Source organism: Pieris brassicae, chromosome 6, assembly GCF_905147105.1.
Source record: "Pieris brassicae chromosome 6, ilPieBrab1.1, whole genome shotgun sequence".
Taxonomy (NCBI): Eukaryota; Metazoa; Arthropoda; class Insecta; order Lepidoptera; family Pieridae; genus Pieris; species Pieris brassicae.
In genome coordinates, this window is record NC_059670.1 from 6,613,278 (window position 1) to 6,632,303 (window position 19,026).

Here is a 19,026-nt window from a genome sequence, read left to right on the forward strand (position 1 = left end):
CTGGGGCAAATGTGATGTGTGTGATTAATCATTAGAACAGATTATCTTAAAAGTTAGACACCCATTTGAAAGATATAAAGAAGAAAATAAATTTTGAATCTGACATTTTAAAAGGAACCTCGGGTCTCACATATCATCTTTTTCGAATATCATCAATCTTCTTGTATAATACATTAAATCTTATTCATCAAAATATTATAGATATGATGCAGCTACTCTAAGCACTCAGATATTTTACGGATATTTCAAAAGGCGTCTTTATACTTTAGTTCGAAACTTGTGTTCGAAATTTTAATACCATTTTTGTCGTTTTACCGTTCTTGTCGTTTTCAACAAGCTGAAATATGATTTATGACCGTCTTATGAGAGGCTCTATCACATATTAGATAATTATTGTAAATTGCATAATATTACCCTCGTTATCAGGCTCTTTCAGAACAAGTTTAGTCGAGTGGTAAAGTTTTCAGGAAACCCGTTTTCAGGACTATTCTAGATTTTTGAATTTTCTATGTGTGGGGGGACTAGTACTGAATAATACGCGAAAGAGAATAAAATATCGCAACCTTCCCCCAGACTGAACAGTGAGACAAGGGAGGAGCAATGTGTCACCACTTCTCAGTACCAATCCTGCCTAAAAAGTTCTCGAACATCCTTCAAGATTTTTGTCAAGGATATATAAGCGAGCCGAAACGCGACAAATTAATTATGTTTCGAGTGCGATTCCAAAAGATTAACTTCGAAAGTGCGAATAGTGAAGACAAGTGATAAAGTACTGTTTAAATTGCGCGTAGTTAAAGTAATTTGTGACAGTATTTTGTGTACGATAATTAGTGTATAACTGCGTATAATGTACGGCATTAGTGTAAACAAATTCCTCGTTGATTTATTAAAAAATATACCCTTAAAGAGATCTACGGCGTTTTCTATCCGATCACTTCGTAACACAACTAACAAAATCACAGCTAACATCTAGTATGTTAGCTGTGATTTCGCTTCAATAATGCGGTAGTAGCATAATGTTTTATAGCTTAAAGCGTACCGAAAATAAAGTTTAAATTTAAAAAAAAAACATGGTATTGCAGACTCTTTAGTAGATAAGTTTATTGATGTCTTCTACCAAACTGTAGTACATCATTTTGCAAAATCTTCAATAGTTTTAACAGCGTACGTCATATAGGGGTTTTTCTTTTTTTTACAATTTAAGTTACACTATCTAAGTTTTCTTACAACTTTTTTAAATATTCTATTGCCAATGTTCATCATCATGAAAATGTTGGATTCTGTTTAAACTAGTTCAGTTGTTTTGGAGCCCATGCAAATAAACAAATCCTCGTTATAATAAAAGTGTAGACTTTATGTATATAAATAATAATACACAATTAATTTCATTAACCTAGAAAAATAATGTTATATTTTTATATCATATTTATTGTAAGAGCAACCTTTGACTCTCCTAACCTCAATTTTTTAACTTCGTAAAAATAAGTTAAGTTCTTGAATTAATACAACAAACTATGAAGTTATCATAGTAAATGAGTAATCAAATCCTAACGTGACCCAATTTTGTTAAATTAGCGAATAGAAAAGGCCTTATATCGAAAATGATTTTGGCATCGTTATCCGAGATTATTTACGACGTCTTTACGTTCAGAAAAACAAACGTAGGAATATGGGCAGATTTATTACGGGGACATAAACTCTGGTTAATCGTGGATTTAGGCAATGGTTCCCGCAATGTTGGGAGATAGCTGTGTAACGAGTCTGCGATTTCCGAAAAAAATCTGATAAAAAATACAACATACAATTATAATTTTGTTAATGTAAATTGAAATACTTTTATCACCCATCTGGATATAGATATATGCGCGACGAAACAAATTTACATGTATGACCTCCCAAAACCTGGGTTTAAGATCAGTTTTCTTAGTAATATCGTCTTAAAAATGCATTGGTTTGAACTTTGAAACTAACACCAGAACACATTATGTTGAAAGTTTTACGCTTAGGCACTACTCCCACATATTACTGACGCCTGAAATCTAGTTTGATTCTTGAAAAAATGATCAGACTGAATCAATATTAAAAAGTTTACCTTTCCTCCAACGATGCTGACTCCAAGTGGGGCCCCGGGACCCCTCTTCAACGTTACCCGTCGTGGCGGGCCCCAGCGTTGAGCGGAAGCGCCGTCACGACGCTCTGGTGATACTGTCACCGTCATATTTGGTACAAAGCTATAATAAACATAAATTATTGGTTTAACGTAGTAAACTACAATATGTTTGAACTAGTGCTTTTCAACTGGAAAACCTACAAACTAAGATAAGTGGTTTTATTTGAAAGAAATATATTTTGTTTTATGATAGTTCACAGTTAAAACACAAAAAAAAACAATTGAAAAAACGATTGAATTAATTGTCGAAAAACATATTCTATAGACAAAAATAAGGATCGTTTCCTATTGTTAGGTACAGAATGAAGCGATTTAAATTGAAAACGTAAAACTTATTCAGAGGATTCAGCCAACCTTCCCGTAGAAACACAATGATGTACAGTCACGAACATAATTAAATATTTTAGATTAAATACAGGGAAATCACATGGAAACATTTTTATACATTATATCTTTCATAACAAACCATGCCTAATGATGAACATTAGAATATCTTCTTTCATGTTCATTGTTTTTTTTTTTAAATTATGGCATATAATTGGCATTAAGGCAATAAGTTATAGGTGTTTATTTTGAAGTTATCGTGTAATGTATGCATTGTGTTAACATATGTGTATTCTTCATTAAATAAATAACAGAACTGCAAAAATTTGTTCTTCAGTCATCTAGTCCAAACGAACGAAATTCAAGGTTATAATAAATTATTGTGTTTACTAAAAGGATATTTAGTATAAAATAGTGCAGCTGAGTGTACAGGACGCCACAGTTCAATCACTTAACGCGACATAACTGAGTGAGCACACCCACAATGCATGTTTTCAACTACTGTCAATCTACGAAACATTTGAATTTTGGTCTTATGTTTATCTAGATACACCAGGTTGAATGCACATGTCTGGGCCAAACCCAGTTCAGTGGCAATGTCAATGCTCTGTCTGATAGTTTTGTTTTAGAGAATGACACACGACTTTGAATTTAATTCGAAGAAAGGGTAGTTTCTACAACAAAAATTAGTATGGGTGAGTCGTAAATTCAAAGTTATATCTCTTCTACTTCGACACATCTATTTCTATTTACAGGAGCCGGATGTAGGCGCTAAATCAATTCAAAGATTTTTAATATTAGTTTACGAAAAAACGAGATCTAATTCGTAATTTTAAGAACTGTCTATGTGTGTATATGCTGGCTTGCAGCTATGTAGTAAACATATTATCTTATATCTTTTATAAATAGTAGCAGAAGAGAAACCATAAGAATTGAATAGTTGAAAGCGATGAAGCCACTTCCTCACATAAAAACTAGCCATTTTATGTATTCAATGCGTTATTTATAACGAAAATTATGGAACTATGTCAACAGATTGTAAAAACAATGAAAACATAGGAAAATTCTTGATTACAATTAGTATAATGGGCGTGTAATTCTATTGTACTAACAAGATAATCGTTTTACGAGAATGAGACGAATGTGATTGTAATCCAGAGAAAGCCGGGTCACATTTACTATGTCATAGTTAAGTTGTATAAAAAACAAATAAATAATAGGAAATGTACTGCACAATCCAGTGTGTTACAACGAATTATAGATCGCGACCTTACTTTCCTGCTGATATTAATCTGTCCTATTTGAATCATACACGTCATCGATTTTTGGATCTAACGATATACCGATTTCCTCACAATGGTATACGAGTAAGTCAATTTACGCATATAGAAAGAAATATCTAATGGTTCCCAGCCAGAGATCCAGCGGCCAGGGTTAATCGAACCCTACTTTACAGTTATCCAGTTGATACAATCAAATGTAAAATGAACTAAATGTTAGTAACATTTTTAGTTTCATTATATTATTTTTAGAATTAACCAAATTCAGAATTACCGTTTCATTAACAGAGTCTAAACAGAGACCTATTATTATAATATTAGTAAGCTTCAAAATTACACAGGTTTAATGGGTAAATGTAATATAAAGAAAATATCATCTAAATACGTTTGAAAATTTAATGAATCTGCCCTCTCAAAGTATCTATGCACAAATTAACAATTCCTATGAAACAAGCAGGTATTAACGCGCTCCGCTAAGCGGATAATTTTAACAGCTGGATGCTTCTATGAGTTTGATCTTACATTTCTATCTGTCTATTGCTCTTTTATTTGTTTACTGAAAGTGCTAAGGCATTTGAAGAACGATATACAGACGAGACAATTTATTTCAGACGCGTATATTCAGAAATATACGATTTTTTTAAAAACCGTCGAAATAAACTTGATTTAGTAAATACCTTAGTTAAATTTGGAGAGGGCTTGTTAGCGTTGTCGTTGAAGGACCATGATCACGGGGATATAGATTCCCGGTTGGAACACTATATTTATTTTGTAATTTCTTCTCGTGGGTTGTGAGGGCCCGAACGAATGTTTAATCTTATGATAAAAATGAATTGAATTGAACTGTTCATTTAATGGTGTATGTCAGAGATTAAAGATTAACAATCTACGGCCCATTTACAGGGAATTGTTGGTCGTGTATCTGATCACGCTAAGTACAATGTTTAGAGCGACCAAAAACTGGTCGTTCAGAGAATATGGAATTAGAATATTATTTATTTAAATTCTTAGATGGTACACATATTTTATGCACTACAAACTATTTAGGTCTTGGCCTCAGATATGTATCTGTTTCATGACTATTTGTCAATATAATAGTTACCTATTAAGTAGAAAAAAAGTGGATTGCTGGGGATGGAACTTACGACTTCAGGTATCCGCACACTAAAGTTACTAGGCCTGCTCACTAAAGAAGACAAAAACATATAATTGGGATTGCTGCTGTTAGGGTAAGGCATATTTTGTAAAGGATGGATATTTTTATTTCTCAAATTAAGCTTGCAGAATTAACCAGGTACGTTTAATAATATAAGAAGGAAAACTTATTTCATAATACATTATGTATGGAAACTTATTTCTAAGTACAATGCTATAAAATAGAACCCAGACAGATAAAATGGCGCGAAAATGCTAATCTTAAAGGAAATGGAAAAGTGTGAATTGAAACTTTCAGAAATCCAGGTCAGAATGTAAATTCAAGATGCCAGGTGCCTCTTAAGGCTTATTTACTCCAATTTATATAAATAATATAGCTATATGCTGGCTATGTAAATTATTGTGAATTTCAGAACCATATTTCATTTTAGATGAATGTTAATTCATAAATTGCTTTTTTGTCGCGACGGAATATCGAGAAAAAGGCTTCGTGGAAAAGGTTCTGTTTACGAACATAATTTATGCATGAAAATGTAAAATTGTTTGCTGCTGATGTTAGCTAGAAAATTCTGGATTTTTTACCGTTTCTAAATTTGAATCGAAAATATATGGCGCGCAGTATATTTACTGTTAAGAATAGTTCTATAAAAATAAACGTAAGTAAAAATCAATGAGTAAGCTTGTTAGTAAGGTTTCAACTTAATGCGATCATTGTATTTGTGTTCAAGATGTAATAGTTCAAGATATATTGGCTAAATATCTTAAGTATGGTGATAAAATCTACTTGATTGTATTTGATAAATATATCTAAAGGTCGGCTGTTTAGTGTACGCATTTAAGGTTAAGGGTTACATTTAGTTACTGTTCACATTTTAGTTTAACGGGTATTTAATATAACAAAATAAAACAGGTCAAGTGCTTATAACCTAAGGAAACTTTATACTTGTTTGACGTTTGCGAAATAAACTTCGAAGAGGAAACTCAATCGAAAATATTTTACACTACAATTTAGGTCACATAATATGGTTTAAATATTCCTAAATAACAAATACATAAACATAAAATCACGCATTTTTATTATAACAAACATTTAAATATAAACTCAGCCTAGGGGATTCCTGTTTGTGAAATTACTTACCGTTTTCCTTTATCGAAATAAAACAACACTACATTTCTTTGCAAGGGATTGTAAAAATCAAGGATTCTTGTCAAAAAATAAGACGTGAAAAGTGCACGAGTTGACAATTCATAATGGGGCAATGAGGTCGGCTAACCATAATTCAATTATGGGCATTAGCAATTTTCTTTAGTGATGTTTATTATCTGTGTCGATAAATTAATATAATAAGGAATTAATTCGAAAATAGGCTCTTTTTCAATAGAATATTTTTATTATTATTAATAGAGTTACTAGTACAAATTAATAGTTTGAAATGAAGAGAATTTTCCTTTTGCATATTTAAGTACAAAGGTCATTTAATTTTTTTTATAAACTAATAATTATCTAGCTTTAACTTTGTTATAATTTGCATTACATATTCAGTCAAGAAAACATACGTTTTACAGGAGTTTAGGTATCGACACTTTGTGGACATCACTACAAACGCCTAGCAGTATGTATCATAATATTATTTTATGTAGTCTAAAAAAATACAGACATAAGTTCATCGACTTTAAAATGCGTGTGAGATTAAAATTGAACGGCACTAAATAAAAAACATAAAATGTTTTATATTCGAATAATATGTTTTAATTTCGAACTATTTGTTATTATATAGTATGGGTCAATACAGAATATTAATTACAAGGCTAATTAATATTGCGATGTTTTAATAATATTGTCGTAAGCAATTTCGTTTATTCGTTGGCAGGTCTTGTGTTTCATGAAATATAATCCTCAATCTTAGTACCGTTCCTAAGAAACTAGTTGAAAAATCAGTTTATAAATGAGGACGATAAAATTCGATATTATCTTTAATATTATTCTTGGTTTAAGCGGGGTAACCCCGCTTTACTAGGTATCGAATTTGAAAGAAATATCAGGAATATATAAACTATCCTGGGGTCCTAGGTTCGATCCCCGGTTGTACACCAATGGATTTTCTTTCTAAGTGCGCATTTAACATTACTTCGAACGGTGAACGAAAACATCGTGAGGAAATAGTCTTGCCTTAGACTATCCGTCTAAGGCAAGACTATTTCCTGATCTGATCATTTACTTTCCAATATGATTAACAAATTATCATGAAACATATACAGAAATCTGAGGCCCAGACCTAAGAAGCTTGTAGCGTTATTGATTTTTTTATTTTTCTGGGGTAGAGTAACTTAATTTTGGTTATAAAATTATTTGAAAATAATATAGTTTACAAAGTCGCGTGCATTCGCTGATCATGCAGATAAGTTGACGTTAATTTTAGTAAGTGGATGGGTCTCCAGAGCTTGGTTGAATGACAATTAATTTAGTCGAAGTGACTCTGGTCACATGGGAAAAATATTTTGTTATTGCCAACCATGAACTGATATATAATTACTAAGAAATGATGTACTCAAAGAAAGTATGAAATTACGTTTAGATAGAAGGATCTTTAACTCTATATCAAAAACGTGTATCATAACAAATATCAAAAAATGTTCTATAAATACTTACCTAGGTCTTCGAGAAGGCACTAGAAATTTAAAAGGCCCAGCGGACTTCCGTCTTCCTCGTTCTCCAGGTACCATCAACAGTCCATTATTATCTGTATCAGATCCTGGACTATCCATGTTTAGCAAACCCGGAGCAGACATCCGTCTATACATTACTTTAGGAGATTCACCCATATCTCTAATAACTTCACAATATTTACAAGCACTTGCCTCTTCAATATACGCTTTGGTAATAGCATACGCATAACTTTCCAAGAAGCACTTATGGCATCCAGGCACATACGTTTCTGCATCTGTCGATTCCTCGCTTGGTTCTTTTTTCTTTAATTGAAGTTTTTTTTCCAAAATGCCTTTATTTTTCTCCAATAAAGATGATTGCTTTTCCTGAGATTTTCTCTCTTCTTCCTCCCGCTTCTTCCTCTTTATTTCTTTCAAACATTCATCCTGATCGTTATAATACTCAATACATCGACGCTCATTCTTGGACGGCTTTGTAGGGCTCTTCTTTTTTCTCTGGCATATATTAACGTTAAGAGGCTCGATTCGTAATGATTGCATTTGTTTTATGATATGTTCTTCCACATATGGATAAGACGACGCATCTTCTTTAGTGTTTGTATCGAAATGATCGTCATTACTCATAGCACAGGTATCGTCTTTGCTAATAGCAATTTGAATTTGTTTATCACACTCTTTGATCTCGTGATCTCCGTTTATTTTATGGCCGTTTTTTGTGAAACATTTTATAGACGTTGAATCATCGTCAAGACATGTCTCATAACCATCGATTTCATGATCGATGTATAGCAATGAATTGCGACCTTCCTGGATGGAGATTTTAGTATCGTTAAAACTCAAGGTATCATCATTAGGGGAATTAAGGCATTCTTTCCAGCTTTCGTCGTTATTTTTTTCTTTATCACACTCACTCCAATATTTTTCATAGCTTATTCTTTCTAAGCCCGTCGGTGTTACAGCAAAAACCATTTCATCAGATGTTGATATATCTTTACTTTGCTGTTTAAGTAGCATTTTCTCCCCATTTACTTCGTTTCTATCAGCAGATTTACTGCGAATATTAAGCTCTCTGGGGGCAGTAACTACTTCGTCTTCAATAATAGTCATATCGTCAGGGTCATCTAAAGATTCATCTGATTTGGATGTTTTAAACTCAACAATCCCATTAACTTTTTCTTTATTTTCCTTATTTTCAATAGAAATTATAAGTTTATCATTTAAGATTTCTTTATTATTAGAATCCGTACTTAAATCAACTAATGCAGACAATTCTTCATCTTTGATGGAAGTTTCTTCTGGTTCTAAACATATTTGTACCACTTCTAGCCCTTCGCCATATTCCTGCAAGCATTCGTGGAAGGAATCCATTCCAGTATGGTCATCGGATGCTAAAGAATTGATGCACTCCTGCCAGAATAAATTAAATACATATCAAGGTTATTTTCCATGAAATATTAGAAATAAAGCGAAAATACTGAGGATAGCGATGGAATGGAACAATACTTTTAAGATTGAATGAAACAAATGAGATCTTTTATACAAAAGATCTCATTTGTTTCATTCAATCTTCATAAAATATTTTTCGCTCCACGGGGCTTGGAGAACAAAAGGAGATCTTAAAATTATGACAGCTTATATAATTATAAAATAAAAGAATTTATTTTAAAACATTTATTTTAACACCCAACTATATAACATTAACTATAATAGCATTGCTCTTTTTACAACATTAAGATTTTTCGATGTGTTAACATTATAAAAATTATTTTAAATTAAAATTAAATACATGAGTTCTTACAAAGGGTGTTCTCCTTAGCTAATAATACATATACAAACACTTAGAAAAACATTAAAAATATCACAATTTTACCTAATCGGTTTTTTTAACAGAAAAATATGCTAAAAAATATGTGCACTATAACTTGTCCATTTAGATAATATACTACATAAAATATCATTATAATTTAATACTTAAATCATTCATGTTTATTTCATGACGAACTATGATATGTTTTGTAAGCTTCCCAGCGTTAAAGTACCTATAATCATTCCATTCTAACATTTATACGAATGTGTAAGAATAAAAAGTAGAATAGTATTTTTACAGGTAAATTGCTTATGTTGAAGACATTAAACAACAAGTTATGAAGCTACATACGTAGCGTCCAACGGGATGATAGATTCGAATTTCAACCCAAGTAAATAAGTTCAGTTGTTCGGACAAATACCAGCAGCTGAGTTTCATCATCGGACGTCAGGGCAGCATACCAAATCGGTATCACATCGATGTCCGTGTTTCCACAACTGAGCGTTTCTTAAAGCAATATTTGCCACGCACCACCACCATGTGATCTGAACTAACTCGACTCAGGGACCATAAAGAAAAGAGCGTACCATTTCTTAAAAGACCGGCAACGTACTTGCGAGCCTCCTGGCAATGTGAGTGTCCGTGGGCGGGCAGTATCACTTAACATCAGATGAACCTCCTGCCGTGTTGCCCTGGTGGTGCCCTATGATGTGATTGCATTGGTCCTGACTTGATATTATTTATAAATTCTAATATAATATGATTATATTATATATTAAGTAATAAATAGAAGAAAATATGAAGTTACAAATTTTACACATATACACATAAATTACATTAGAACATAGAAATTTCATCGCAAGGAAAAAACACAAAAGCAACCAACTAAAATATTGGTAGAACCGAAAAAAATAAACGCTTATTAAACTAAACCTAAAAAAATCTCATAACGTATGCACGTTTTTTCGATTGGTACAACAGGCTCGGAATAGCAAAGGACTGGGTTCTGATGTACATACATCGAGGCTCTTTCTTACGTAAACGTTATTACCACCACTGCGCTATCCACAAGGAGTACCCAATGTACAATAATGAAAGTATTATAATTTACACATTTTGCGTAGTTGAATATCTACTAATTGGTAGCTCTGCTCTTTTTATTCTTACATCATACGTTACAACAATAAAATTATTAATTTAACTCTAGGTAAATTGACATATAATATAAGTATTATTGTTAACATTTAATATCGTGTATTATATATTTTAAATCTTATCAAACTCCTTTCTTATTACTTGTTAAAGTACATACACTCAATTGACAAAAATCACAATTATAATATGAGATAAGCCTTTTTGGACAGAAATATTCTTATGGCATGTCACGCCCGGAATGAAATGTAAAAAATAATATGATTTTTATTATAGCCTTTCTCCGTGTTTCTTAATTTACACACGATACGATTCTTAGAACGCTTAGGGCGTTAGCCCTTCAGGGAGTTAGGATTCATCTTGTATGTTAATACAAGATGAATTTGGAAATTATGGTTTTGTGAGAGAAGAATGAATATTTTACGCCATTGTTCCATATACGACCAATACGAAAATTCAAATAGTTAAGGTAACAGAATTGTGTATAGCCAAAGATATACATTCTGCTCACTGAGGCATTCATAGTAGTAAATCGTAACGCCCAAAGAGTAAACATCGCTCGACTAGTCGCAGGGAGGGGTCGCAGATATTCTTCAGCATTTTATAAGCATTGCATTTCAATTCATAACTTTTTAACTACTATTTATTCTTTTGTTGTACGTGAGTGGTTAATAGCCAAAGATTAGGTAAGACTAGCAAAATGCCATAGTACATTTTGGTAAACAATTTCTTTTGGAAAACCTATTGCTAAACCCTTGAGCATTGTCTCAACATAGGTAAAGTAAACTATAACCGTCATTTCCATGTCCAGTTCATATCGACGAGTACTTGTTAAAACACTTGGAAAACTGTACTAATCTTCATTGATTTGACAAAACTTATGCGTATCTATAATTTCTTAAATTAAACTCTATATATTATATAACACAAATCTAGATAGCTACACAACTGTTACGAAGAATGTACTCAAATTCGTACCTATAAATTGTCATATTTTTTTATTACATTAAGTTATAACGCGTGTATGTCAGAGAAACATCGATCCAAGAATCTAATACTACGAGTGAGAAGCAATAGCTAGGAAAAGTGTTTTTATTCTGCCATAGATAAATGATTATTATTTATTTGGAAGAATACATAGATAATCTAAATTTCTTCGCATACTCTACCACTGAATGGCATGCACCTTTGCCTATCATATTATTACGTATACATAAATAAATGATTTGGTATAATTTTGAATTACGTGTTACGTAATCACATAATTGCTTTACATTTTTATTATTATTTAACACATTATTACATTATAAACCTTAAGTAATAAGTAAGGAGATACATACAAAGTGTTTTTTTTTCTAAATAATTCTAATTATCATGGCGTGTAGACAACATCACCTGATGTCATTTTGAAGATTGCGTGCTAAACCTAAACTTTTATTACTTTACGAGCTTGATTTATTTTCCAATCGGATGCTTGGACGTAACGGACGTGTCATCTTCAATTGATTTGTTTCTAAATTAAAAATCCTTCTGAGCGTTTACTTGATTCATTTTCTACATATATCTACTTCAACAGTTGGCCATTCCCATTGATTTTAAAATATTTTAGTAAATGCCTAATATAGTTAAACCTACTATAGTTACGTTCAACCTAACCATAGGTTTTAAACCTAAAGGTTATGTAAGTTACAACATTGAGATCAAAAAGGTATGCAAAATTCTCTACACAATTATAAACACAGAAAATTGCAAGTATATGTCTTTAAATAGTTTAACTTTTCAACCGATATCAATAACCGGAATTTCTTTGTAATAGAAATAAAAACAAAAGCAGTAATTTTGTTTTTAATCTACATATTGCAGAAAATATTACAGTTGTATGACAAAGGCGTGTATAAGCAATATTTTGTCTCGCTATGCAATACTAGAGTGATAAGGACATAACATTGAATTTTAGAGATTAGTTATACTTGAGATAGATGTTGCGCGTCGAGGCGCCTAGAAGCGGAGTTTTAAGTATAAACTTCACGTAACAGACTACGCACAGACTTTATTACCTAATCATTTATTATATATCTACGCGATCGGCTTTTTGGCCGTGTTTTTACACTTTTTCTATCCTATCCAATCTTCAGATTTTGAGACTATATTGTTTCATGAGATTGTGCTTTTAACTCTTGAAGGTTCCATTAAAGTAACTTGTCTGTGTAGACCATTTCACGAGCTACATAGAAAGACATATTTGAAGAGAAAACTCAGCTATCATCACTCTTTGAACAAATTTCCATAGACAATTAAATAACAGTAATAGTAATTACAAATATGTTTATTAGTCACTACGGGTTTTTATGCCTATTGAGTGGAAATCAAAAAATATATGTTCAAAAAGAACAAAATGCACTCAAAAAACTGGTTTCCTATTAAAAGTTTTAAAACGTGTTCTAAATTAAAATTTTCATAATCTAGAGTGTGTAGTAGCTCTTCGATATCTAATTTCTTACTTCGTGCCTTATGGTACAATAAAAATTCGATATAGAAAAAACAATATCGAATTTGGGCCTCGTTATATTTAGGTTTTTTATAAGGGATTACCCAATTAATTCATTGAATTGCATTTTACAGTGTACGTCGCCCACGCACGTTTTTTCATTAAGATTGTAGTTTCCGCATATAGTGGTTGGGTTCAATGGCCTTTTGACAGTGCAGTTGCAGCTCCATTATGTCTTGATGTAGTGACATTATTAGGCGAAAGACTTTCGTCAAGTACTCCAAACGCTGAAAATAAAAGCATAATATAATCTTAAATGTATACATTTAATATATAAAGATATAGCAATCAAGCATAGAAACCTAAAGTTTTGTGATAATATTACTAGTTGCCTGTTGCCCAACGCCTATGCCATTGTAGGATACTCTTGCCTCTTGGTTTATATATAAACAAGACACTTCTACAACAATGTTCCTGCTGTCAATGGTAATCAATTATAAATTTGTAAATGCTGTTATATATTTTCATATACCAATTTGTTTTAAGGATTGTATCAGTTTTGTTGATGTAAGATTTAACTATGGACTCCAAGGGCTGATTTATTTTCTAAGAAAAATGAATTGCTATGTATAATTTATATAGTTTCCGAGTTGCGTGTTTTAGAATTCGTACTTTTATTCGAACGATACATTTAGCTGTTTAGTATCAAATCCACCCAACGATCGTTTCTTAAGTTCTCCAAACAAAATACTATTCTACTTCGATAGCAATTCTGCTTCGTATTCTGAATGCTATGGATACTGGCCTTAATCTAGGTCATGCATTTGTACACTAAAGGGAAACACAAATAATTAAGGTAAACCATCTTAGAGCGGTAATTTAGTCCCTTTATTGTACAATTAGTTTTATTTATGAAAATGCATGCAAATTGAGAAATACTGCTCTAAGCGTTAGTAAGCTTAAATATAATGTAACTTACGTTTCCCTTGAGTGTACAAATAAACACTTATCACTTAAATTAACACACTCACTTCGTTTTACCGACCTCAAAGAATAAAATAAATCATTATTTCGATCAGCCGTACTTGGAGTCGTTTCGGAAACCAACATATGCCAAATATAAAAAAGATAATATATAAGACCATAAACATTTTAAAACAAAAGCTTAAATAGACTCAGGCATTTAATAAGATCGTTCCAGTCCCGATTAATTGTTTAAATATTTATAATTAATTAGTCTATAATTTAAAATATCAATGGACGACTCAGGGTGCGGCCAATGTTATAAACTACTCGTAATATAACTGTGAAGTTTTCTTGTCCCACTATAAGGCTCAAACATATTTATTCGTTAATCAATTATTTCTAAATTATTATGTCATATGTCAATTAGATATATACAGATAGAGAACTGAAGTATTTCTCTATAATATTTGTCATACACATTGCAATAAAAAATCGCTCTAACAATGTTACGTCTCGGTCAAATAGCGATTGTAATTTCTTGACGCTTGGGTTTTCCACTGTTTTGCTCGGCTGATAGTTGAAATATAATGTAATAAACTTTTAATTTTATAATAACATCCAATGAATGATGGTATAAGAAACGCGTAATTAGATAAACACTTAATAGTGAATCGTTAATTAAGGTATAGCTTTATGCTTTCTTTAAAATGCATAGTTTTAACAATGCCTCATCTTAAAAGTATAGGTAAAGTTACTATATTATCTATCTCTCTATTAATATCTATTAAAAAAACGTAATTACCTGGCTATTTTGAAAGCTAGATCCATTCGCTTTGTCGCCACCGACTACTGTGCTACAGGGTAGAGGCTTCGATACGCCTATTGTTACGAGTCCTGTAAACAAATTTATTATTACGTGTTGCTGTTGGTGCTGATGAATGGAGAATGCATTGAAGCAAAAATATTTTATAGACTAGATTAGGATTGAGAAATTTAGAATTTATCAAAAATGAGATGTGTTTTTCCTTCCGTAACTAAAATAAATTAACTTTCAAAAAATTTTGATTTACGCAATGTAGTGTACATCATGACTTTATTTCTTCTACCTCCTGTTCTACTATGGTTGCCAAATCGGTAAGCGATAGGCGCGACTGCTGCTACGAAGTCTTATGATTGATCTTCTTTTAATATGAGTAGAATAATATAAATAAATTAAATATAATTGATATAGATTAGGATTGGTTTTTTAATAAATACTTACTGTTATACATTTGTTTTTATTAGACACGTTATTCACTACTACTATGTCACAATCTTTTAATGTGTATAGAACACAGACTGCTAATGTGTTGATACTAAAATTAAATTTCTTATCAAATAACAATTATATACATCTGTATAACTGCGAATCTTTATGCCATAAAATTAAAGATAAGATAACGATAGATTCTTTTAATTTCCTTCATTTACTTTATAAAATATACGTTTCAAAATTAAACAGTTTTGGTTAAATTAATTGTAATGGTCACACACAAAAACACTATCTTACAAATAGTTGTCACTTGCTTTTGTTAATTTGATAGAATTATCAATAATAATATTATTAACACATCGCACAGAGAATTAAAAAAATATCGTTTGTTGTATGATTACCTTTAGGTGCGCTTTTAATGGCTGCCACGGCAACTGCCAATGGCGCCCGAGATATATCCTGACCATTGACAGAGATCAGCCTGTCTCCGGGCGAGAGTCTGCCGTCCAAGGCAGCTGCCCCACCACTCACTACAGACCGGACCACTATAACCGAACTGTTGGCTTCTGAAGGATCCTGGAAATTAAATAAATATACTTCGATTACTTGCTTAATTTAATTTTCTCTTGCAGAAATATGATAGATCCAAATATCGCGCGGAACAAAAATTCATTTTTAAGATATGAAACGCTGTCGGTATATGGCTATTGCAAGCTACAGTGTAAGAGCCCAGATATCAGCCATGTGTGTCTTTTAATCATGTCATAATTCTAAAGAGAAGATTCCCAAGATATGTATGAAACCAACTATAAAACTAAGGAGGATTAAAAACGTGAAGGTTAACTTACCAAGTAGTCGAGTATAGAGAAGCCGAGACCCCGGTCTTCCTTATGCAGTTGTATATAGTCAATGTGATCACTCCACATAGCTAACCAGCTCAGGGGCTCCAGTGAACGAGACCTGTTCCGTTCCAATTCGTCCGAACAAAACTCTGTAAGAAAAGTTTGGAGATACATTTTAGCTTGGGCTATGTATTATTTAATCCAACAATGTTATTCGTTCAAGTGTTGTATGAACCCTTGTTTTCATATGAACTACTCAAAATGGAGGAATTGGGGTACGTTACATTAACTGTAGCTAATGGAGACATAAAAATTCCTTCTATTTTTGTGAAAAAAATGTTACTTAACAAATATCACTTCGAGTATGTTATTCTTGATTTCATAGGACTTACGAAAAATCTATAATACAACGGGAATCAATAAGGTACTTCAATATAACTTGGATTTATAATTATACATCATGTTTATATTTCAACATATCTTTACCATCATGATCATGACCAGCTGATAACACGGTGGCAGCACTGCATAAAGACGCAACTGAACTTTCTGATTTCGCCTTTATCAGTCTTTGAGGTGGAGCGAGCAGGTCTTGAAGACTGCCTCCTAGAACTCCACCCTGAAATTTAAGAAGAACAAATGTCTTAAATATTTCTATGGTTTACGGTTTCTATGGCAGGGTACTATCGAAAAAAACGAACATCTAATACAGCTATGAACTAGTATTTTCAATATACATAAAACATAGAAAATACTTTATCATTAATAATATTTTATTCTAAATTTTGTTTTTTTATCTTCAAAGCTAAAATGATTTATCCATTCATCATAAAATACGTAATTTGTTTCGTATTAAATACAGTATCACGAAAACTATAGCTTTGCAATGTGAACATCTCTGTTCTTGGACTCCGTTACTGTTAATTTTAGCCTAATTCGAAGGTGGCCAAGTTGTATAACAACATACCCTTGCTAAACTAGGTTCAATTCCATTAGCTTGTTCGCTACGTTTACGCACAATGACAAGTAATACGGGTGACGTCACAGCTCTCAATCTCGTAACGACCTCTACGTGATGTGCTCCTAGTACACGCCAGCCGTTGACCTTTAATACATTTGAGAAAATATATATTATACGAAATTAAATTGGCTTTTGACCTACTTACGAATATGCAACACTAGACGTAGTCCTTGTACACACATCCGAAAAATCATCTAATTGTTAATTGAAACTATTCTCGAATGCACTGGACAAGAAAAATATTATCAAAACCAGCCAGTTGGAACGAGTGTAATAAGAAACACATACCCAGAAGAGTTATATGTAATATGTATATACAGGGCGTCCCAAAACTATGGGACATCAAGGGAAAGTACAATAAAATATCTTAGATATGGTATCGCAAGTTGTTCTTTAAAAATAGTATGTTATTTAAGAAGAATTATTATTTTTGGTCCATTCTCATGTAAATTGAAAATAATTAAAAACATCACATTTGAGTCGGTTCGATTCCCAGACGACACAAGATATATTTAGAAAATCAATAAATGCAGAAATACTTACTTTACAAATTAAAATAAAGTTTTCTTTTAGCAAAATATCTTATATACGATATTTAGGCTACTTTCCCGTGATGTCCCAAAGTCTTGCGACGCCTTGTTTATTTATAATCTTTTTTGAAAGTCTTTTCAGTAAATAAAAACCTTTCTTTGCTATCTTTTGTTTCAACTCCTTTCTACACAGTATATAAATGAAGCATGAGTTATAATAGATATAAGATTTGAGATGGTTAAGGTAAAATTCTATCTCATCGTATAATATAAACTATAAATAAAAATATCTCGTTAAGTAGTATTGTCTTTTGTTAACATAGCTTTTACACATTGAAAGAAAACACTTTTTAACCGGATTGAAGCTATGTATTATTTTAAACTTATAATTATTTTACATAATTTCAAATTTTCCGACGTTTCGACTGAAGACAAAAGGTGTTGAATTTCAAAAGTATCACAGCTGTAGAGAAAATTGTGTTATCTGTATTTATTTCCCCGGAGTTGATATCGACTAAAAGATGGCGGGTTTTTTTTTTATAAACGACTCACGGTGTCCTCTATTTACTTTATTTTATAATTTAAAATTATGTAAAATAATTATAAGTTTATAATAATACATAGCTTCAATCCGGTCAAAAAGTGTTTTCTTTCAATCTTCGTAAGTGGTTTGCCAGCATATTTTATTAATTTAGACGTACCTCCAACAATTCATCTCCAACTTGATAAATGCCTAATTTAGCGACAGGCCCGTTGGGAGCTATCGCCCTAATGTAATGCCTCGCCTGCACTTCCTTGCCTCCTACGACTCGAACTGTACCCTCCAGGGAAATACCTAGGCCACTATCCTTTCCCTTTATTATTGAACCAACCTAGAATATAGATTAACCAACCATTTAACAACTTAGAATATTTCTTTGGTTTATATTTTGTGTCTCAGGTTTCATACAGACATCATAGTAAAAGCATCTTCAGTGCTTTCCGAGCAAAATTAATAATGAATTTGCAATATTTACAAACTACGATCTAAAGGTCCAATCCATCAATCGACACTCAAAATTTCTGGTACTGTTCTTGCGCAACCGTTTCATATAACAATAATGTTGTACTATAAAAACCAATAAACTTGACTTACAATAACGTCATACTGGTACTGATTGCCAGGCCAGTCCGGTTCATCCTTTAGCACATCCCGCCACTTGTCCTGTATCCTCCTAATCTCTCTTTCAGATATATCGTCGTCTCTTCCTATCACTATTTCCGCTTCCTCCGAAGGAGAGGCTGGCGAAGGGAGATGTGGTTGTATATCAGACTCAGGTTCTACTTCTATCACCGTTGATTCGTCGTACTGAAAAAGATCTTCTTTTAAGGG

General features: G+C 32.1%; 1 protein-coding gene across 2 annotated transcripts in view; it reads right to left on the reverse strand.

Annotated features, from left to right (window-relative positions):
* LOC123711459 overlaps nucleotides 1-19,026 on the reverse strand; it is an 87,907-nt gene that overhangs the window by 42,762 nt on the left and 26,119 nt on the right. For both annotated transcript variants that reach the window (XM_045664062.1, XM_045664063.1), the window contains 9 exons: nucleotides 18,790-19,002; nucleotides 18,356-18,526; nucleotides 17,071-17,208; nucleotides 16,590-16,722; nucleotides 16,110-16,252; nucleotides 15,663-15,837; nucleotides 14,812-14,903; nucleotides 7,580-9,003; nucleotides 2,093-2,231 (listed from right to left, as the gene is read on the reverse strand). In XM_045664062.1, coding sequence (XP_045520018.1) covers nucleotides 2,093-2,231; nucleotides 7,580-9,003; nucleotides 14,812-14,903; nucleotides 15,663-15,837; nucleotides 16,110-16,252; nucleotides 16,590-16,722; nucleotides 17,071-17,208; nucleotides 18,356-18,526; nucleotides 18,790-19,002 — 2,628 coding nt within the window. The remainder of the gene's footprint in view (nucleotides 1-2,092; nucleotides 2,232-7,579; nucleotides 9,004-14,811; nucleotides 14,904-15,662; nucleotides 15,838-16,109; nucleotides 16,253-16,589; nucleotides 16,723-17,070; nucleotides 17,209-18,355; nucleotides 18,527-18,789; nucleotides 19,003-19,026) is intronic.